This window comes from Gracilinanus agilis, chromosome 4 (assembly GCF_016433145.1).
Source record: "Gracilinanus agilis isolate LMUSP501 chromosome 4, AgileGrace, whole genome shotgun sequence".
Taxonomy (NCBI): domain Eukaryota; kingdom Metazoa; phylum Chordata; class Mammalia; order Didelphimorphia; family Didelphidae; genus Gracilinanus; species Gracilinanus agilis.
The window spans coordinates 457,759,129-457,765,745 of NC_058133.1; the positions used below are offsets into that span (position 1 = coordinate 457,759,129).

The window sequence follows — 6,617 nt, forward strand, 5'->3', positions numbered from 1 at the left end:
TCAAATTTAAGTTATCCAAAGTATAACTCCTTTAAACTGCCATTTTTTGTTGTAATACTTCTTCCAGCCTATCAGATTCACATCACCCTTGACTCCTCACTCTCCATCACTTCCCATATACAATCAGTTGCCAAGTCATCAATTCTACCTCCACAACATTTCTCTCATCCATCTCTTCTCTATTCATAGCCTCTGTACTAATTTATCCCCCACCTAAGCTATTGCAATAGCATCCTAATTATTTCCCTGCCTCCACTCTCTCTCTTCTTCATCTATCACCAAACAGCTGCCAAATTGCTATTCCTAAAACATAGATCTGATCATGTCATTTCCCTCAAAATCTTTTATAGCCCCCTTTTTCCTGTGGGATAAAACACAAATCTTCTACCTGACATTCAAAACAGTCTACAATCTGACTCCTTTTTCCATTGCCATTTATTTCATATTATTGCCCTTGATGAAGCACAGGGTTGTGATTTGAGTGCTGGGTACAAATACCATCTCAGTTACTTACTAGCTATTTACCAGAGCAAATAACTTAACCTCTTAGCTTCAATTTCCTCACTTAACTTGGGATAATTCCCAAGAGGATTACATGAGATAATATATGTATATGGCTTTGCAAATTTTCACATGATATATAAATGTCATACATTACTGGATATGATAATAATTTATATTCACATAGCCCTCTAGGCTTGCAAAGCACTTTACAAGTATAATCTCATTTAATCCTTAGCCACTCAATATGGTAGGTGCTATTATGATCCCCATTTTATAGATGGGGAAACTGAGGTAAAGTGGTTAAAATTACTAGCTTGTTGGAGAAGGAAATAATAAACCACTCCAGTATCTTTGTCAAGAAAACCCAATGGACACAATCCAGGGGGTCACAAAGACTCAGACAGGACTGAATGACCACTTAATAAATGCTTACACTTAACAAATTACTAATTTTTATTAATGCACTCTCTGGTCCATATGTAATTGGTCTAGTAGCTATTTCCTATCTCTTACCCCCATGCCTTTGTGTATATATGGTCCTCCATTTGTGTCTAGAACACTCACTCTCTTTAGCTCTACTTCACAGAATCACAGTGCAGTGATTGCTTCTTATATGAGAAGCCTTTCCTGATTCCTCCAACTAACAGCCTTCTCTCTCTCTTGAAATAGCTTTGCATGTACTTCCTTCCATGATTCCTTCTACCCTCCCCTCAGGAGAATGGAAACTGGAGGTCAGAGGCTCTTTTAAAAAAATCAGATTGATTCTGTGTCTTTTTTTAATGATCCTATTTACAGTTAATTGATTTTTTCCCTGTAAATACCTAAAACATGATTCTTTGTCTCTGAATTTAGCACAGAAATTCAGCTGTCTTCTGAGTTAAGGTTTAAAAAATCCAATTTCCTATTAATCATTGTCTTATTCTTGTGTCAAGGGAATATACTACCCTTGAAGGAAGCAGGTAGACACCAGGGAATCCGGTCTAGTATCTTTATACCATCATGCTCTCCTTTGGGGATATCTGGTTTATTATCTGAAGAAGACTGGTTTGCTACCTCTGGCCTGGCAGATGCAGCTAGACTCAAACAATATGCACTTCTTAATTATAGGAGGAAAGGAAGAGACTGTTGCCAGTCCTTATCCTTAATTTCCACACAATCACATTTTCTTCCATCTATGATATTAGCCTTCCTATTTTTCTGTACTCCCCAAAACTTTAAAAAATTCCTCATTTGAGGTCTTAGTTTTGCTGGGAAAGCTGAGATCCTGTTTGTTGGTAAATTCACACTTAACTAATAAATTGTTTGGGTTCAGAACTTTGTGCTTCAGTCTACCTTAACTGTTCGTTTTGATCTTTGTATCCCTGCCACCTAGCATAGTACTTGCTCATGGTAGGCACTTAATAAATGATTCTTGAATTCAATTAAATAAATGTCAAGTGGCATTTGAAGAAGAAAAGGGAAAGTGCCAGGGGTATGAGGACACGAGAAAAGTAGAATGTCATAAATATAATGCCCTTGGTTCTGATGCCAGAGGGGACAAGGTACATAACTATTTGTCATCCCTTTTTTTGAATTTTTAATATTTTTCCATGGTTACATGATTCATGTTATCTCCTCCCCCCTCCCAGAGCTGATAAGGAATTGCACTGGGTTATATATGTATTATCACTTGATACCTACCTATTTCCATATTATTCATTTTTGTAATAGAGTAATCATTTAAAACCAAAACCCCAAATCATATACCCATATAAACAAGTGATAAAGTCATATGCTTTTCTCCTGCGTTTCTTTGCCTCAATGTGGATAGCATTCTTTCTCATAAGTCCCTCAGGGTTGTCCTGGATCATTGTATTGCTATTGGTAGCAGAGTCTACATTTGATCATACCACATTGTTTCAGTTACTGTATATAATATTCTCCTCATTTTGCTCTGCATCAGTTTATGGACATCTTTCCAGTTCATATAGAAATCCTCTATTTCATCATTCCTTATAGCACAACAGTGTTCCATCACCATCATATACCACAATTTGTTCAGCCATTCCCCAATTGAGGGACACCCCCTCATTTTCCAATTTTTTGCCACCACAAAGAACACATTTGCCATCCCTTTTAGTTGGTGCTCTATATACTCTATTAAGAAGTTTCCTCTAAGCTATCCCCCTCTCAAATGTCACCTACTCATATATATATATATTTCATATACCTATACCTCTCAGGATACCATTCCACCGAAACACCTTGTATATAACTTTGCTAGCACATCTATGAACTTACCATATATCAGTTTGTATTATAATTTCTTGACCTATGAGTCAACCCCCAATTGTAAATTCCAAAAGGGGAGGAACCATGTTACCAAAACTTTGTCTTTCCCTCAGCATTGTGCGATAGTTGCTTAACAAATGTTAGTTGAATTTTACACACAATTTTTGCTGGAATTTATACACCAGAGCCATAAAAGCTCAATTATTTTCCAATATTAAATCATAGGCTCATAATTTTAAATTTGGTAGGAACCTTAGACGTTATCTAGTCTAAGCCTTTCATTTACAAAAAAAAAAAAAAAAAAAAAAAAAAAAAAAAAAAAAAAGGAAAAGGAAACCTAGAGAGAAATTGTGACTCATCCAATAACTCCCAGGTAATATATGGTTATAGAAGGATTCAAATTCAGGTCCTGTAACTCCAAAGCCACCACTTTCTCCATTAGGAAGTGATTTTATCAAGGGTCCCAGTTCTACACCTATGAGTTCCCCTATATACTACCAGCAAGCAGCAGTCATGAACTCACCGTTAGACCTCTCAAGAGGCTTCCTAAAAGCAGGGATCAGTACTTTGAAAACCCTCTCCATGGCCTCACAACTTTGGAACCACACTCCAGGCCGTCATCACTTTCAACCAAATGGGACCTTTCAGGAATTGCCACTTTAGGCTTTAGGAACTCTTTTGCTCACTCAATCATAGGATCATGAGTTAAGTTGGAAGGAGGTCAAGAGAAGTCAGATTTCCTTATTTTTCACTCATCAAATTAATATAAGAATGAGGATGGAGAAAAGTGTTTTTCTTAATAAAGAAATTCATTCTTAACTATGGACCTTTCACTAGTTCTTGGGGGGAAGGGTTTTGCCCAACTTGGTTCCATCGCCACCTTTTTCCTGCCTGTCCCTACCCACCTTCTGGATCCCTTCGCCTTCTAAGATGAAGCCCAAGTTCTTGAGACCCTCTTGCAGCTCGGTGATGTCCACCTTCCCGTCCCCGTTATGGTCCAGCTTCAAGAAGAGACTTGCATAGCGGCGGTTGGCCTCTGCGTCTGCGTCGTCGTCTTCCACCTCGCACCTGGGAGGCCAAAGGTAGCTGCGCACCCAGTCTAGCATCTCGCCCTGATGTGGTGGAGGGAGGCGCTGGGAAAAGGGGTAAAGGGGGAAAAACTCCTTCGGCCACCAGCTGGGCTCCCAGCCAGCCCTCTACCGCCCTGCCCCAGGTCGGCCCAGCTGAGGACAGCAGCGGTGGCTCGGGAGGAGGGTCCGAGCCGTCAGTCCTCGCGGAGGCGGGGCGGCTGCGCCCGTGCTGAGGCGTCGGGGAGCAGCGCCACTCAGCTGCTCCGTACGAAGGCTAACGTTCTGGACTGGTCGTGGGGGTCGGGCTACTGCTTGAGGTCGCCCGGGGTAAGGAGGGTCTCGCCGAAGTACGTCTTTGTGCAGTCAGGTCGCAGGGAAGAAAAAGTGCCTCAAGTCCTGAGTCCGCTTTCTGGGGAGGGTAGCTCCTGCTGGCCATCTCCCTAGGGTGGGGCAGGTTGGAGCTGGGTGACTAGTGCAGGTATTGTGCGGGGGCACAGGACTCTCGATCCGCAGGGAGCTGCAATCCCGAGTGCAAATCTCAGTCTTCTGCTTAACTGTGCTTCTTTCTGAATCCCTATGTCTATAAGACAGTACGCATTTCGGCGTCTCGCTCAGTGCACTGCACACAGCAGGTGCTTCAGAAACGTAAACAATTCTGTAAAGCAGCTGAGACGACGCCCAGAGATCAGGTTTGGCTTTGACTTTGGGATAGAGTCAGTCTTTCTGTAGGAAAGGAGACACCTGGAGAAGGGCGGAGAAGAGGAAATGAAATACGAGGGGCGAGTAGTTTACCTTAGTTTCTTCTCTGTTTTAATGGGTCCTTGTGATACTTTTAGGATTAAAACTGTGTGAGATGAGATTAAGTGTGTAATTCTCGGAGTAATATTTGGTTTGTGACTTCAAAAAGGTGGGGGGAAGGGTTTAACAAGAAGAGCCACAATTTAAAGTAGAGCTTTAAGGCAATTTTTCTCCTGACTAAGGAAAGAAATGTGGGAACTAGTTTTGTTGCTTTTGTTAATTTTTATCTTTAAAAGTTTGCCAGAGGGGGCAGCTGGGTAGCTCAGTGGATTGAGAGTCAGGCCTAGAGAGGGGAGGTCCTAGGTTCAAATCTGGCCTCAGACACTTCCCAGCTGTGTGACCCTGGGCAAGTCACTTGGCCCCCATTGCCCACCCTTACCAATCTTCCACCTATGAGACAATACACAGAAGTTAAGGGTTTAAACAAAAAAAAAAAAAAAAAAAAAAAAAAGTTTGCCAGAGGGGGGCAGCTGGGTAGCTCAGTGGATTGAGAGCCAGGCCTAGAGAAGGGAGGTCCTAGGTTCAAGTCCGGCCTCAGACACTTCCCAGCTGTGTGACCCTGGGCAGGTCACTTGACCCCCATTGCCTACCCTTACCAATCTTCCACCTACAAATCAATACACAGAAATTAAGGGTTTAAAATAAAAAAAAATTTTTTTTAATTAAAAAAAAAAAAAAGTTTGCCAGGACTTCTCCACTAGCAGCAATGCAATGATCCAGGACAATTCTGAGGGACTTATGAGAAAGAACACTATCCACATCCAGAGAAAGAACTGTGGGAGTAGAAAACACAGAAGAAAAACAACTGCTTGACCACATGGGTAGATGGGGGTATGACTGGGGATATAGACTCTAAATGATCACCCTAGTGCATATATCAATAATATGGGAATAGGTCTTGATTGATGACACATTTAAACCCAGTGGAACTGCATGTTGGCTGTGGGAGGGGGATGGGAGGAGAGGGAAAGAATATGAATCTTGTAACCATGGAAAATTTTTCATAATTAATCAATAAAATAAAAGTAAAATAAAAGTTACCCAGGGACGACAGTCCAAGGGGCCAGGACAAGATATAACTAGATCAGGAGGTCCCCTAAATTTCCCTTGCAAACGTATCTACTTGAGCCACTGTTCCTACAGCCTGGAAAATCACGAGTTTGAGAAAGGAGAGAGGAAGTGTGTTGAAGACAATAACTCTTTTGTTCTATATGTTTCACTTGTACCCTGAAATTAAAACACCAGCTCAAGATTGTAAGCTTCACAGCCCCTTTCCCTCACCCTCACCCTCCAACTTACGGGTTGGAGTAGAGGGCAGGGGATCTTGCATCAATATTATTTTTTTTTTAAAAAAAAGTCTCTTCTTGCACATAGAGGGGGACATTTTGTCTAAGCACTCAGCTTAAGGACAGTGTCCCTTTCCCTTCTCCCCCTTCCCCACCACCTCCCTAATAAAGTTGTCCTTGTATTCTATAGGCTTCTGTTAAATTTAGTGTCTAAAGGGAATGATCTTGATATCAAGACCCTCTAAATTTTAGAGAAAGCTGAAAGATTGAATGGAAACCCATCTACACCTTACCCTCTAGCTGTGTCTATCCAGTTTCTGGTTAAGTTAAAGTAGGATGCCACTACAACTAGTAAAATAGGAATTCTGATTTTATAGCCTTAACTGGAACATAAATAATACCAAAAAAATGACTAGAAATAGGGTTCAGCTGAGGCCAGAAAGAGTAAGAAAGGAGAAGAAAAAAAGTCAGTAAGGAACCATTCCCCCCTTCCATCATTTCCACCAGTCCCTTATGCATTTTGCCATTGGGATTTCTTTTTTTGAAAGAAAGATGAGCAAAGCTGTGAGATGTATTTAAAACCTCAAAAGACCTAGAATGTCTACCATTCTTCTCTTTTTAACTCAACTTGTCCAAACACTTAGTCATGTCATCCTCTGTGTACCCTGAGAGTTAAAAAAAAATAAAA

General features: G+C 41.2%; 1 protein-coding gene across 1 annotated transcript in view; it reads right to left on the reverse strand.

The window, feature by feature from the left end:
• LOC123247115 (calcium-binding mitochondrial carrier protein SCaMC-1-like) overlaps positions 1–3,881 on the reverse strand; it is a 48,856-nt gene extending 44,975 nt beyond the window's left edge. The window contains exon 1 of the mRNA XM_044675915.1: positions 3,681–3,881. Coding sequence (XP_044531850.1) covers positions 3,681–3,881 — 201 coding nt within the window. The remainder of the gene's footprint in view (positions 1–3,680) is intronic.
• Positions 3,882–6,617: the final 2,736 nt, after the last annotated feature.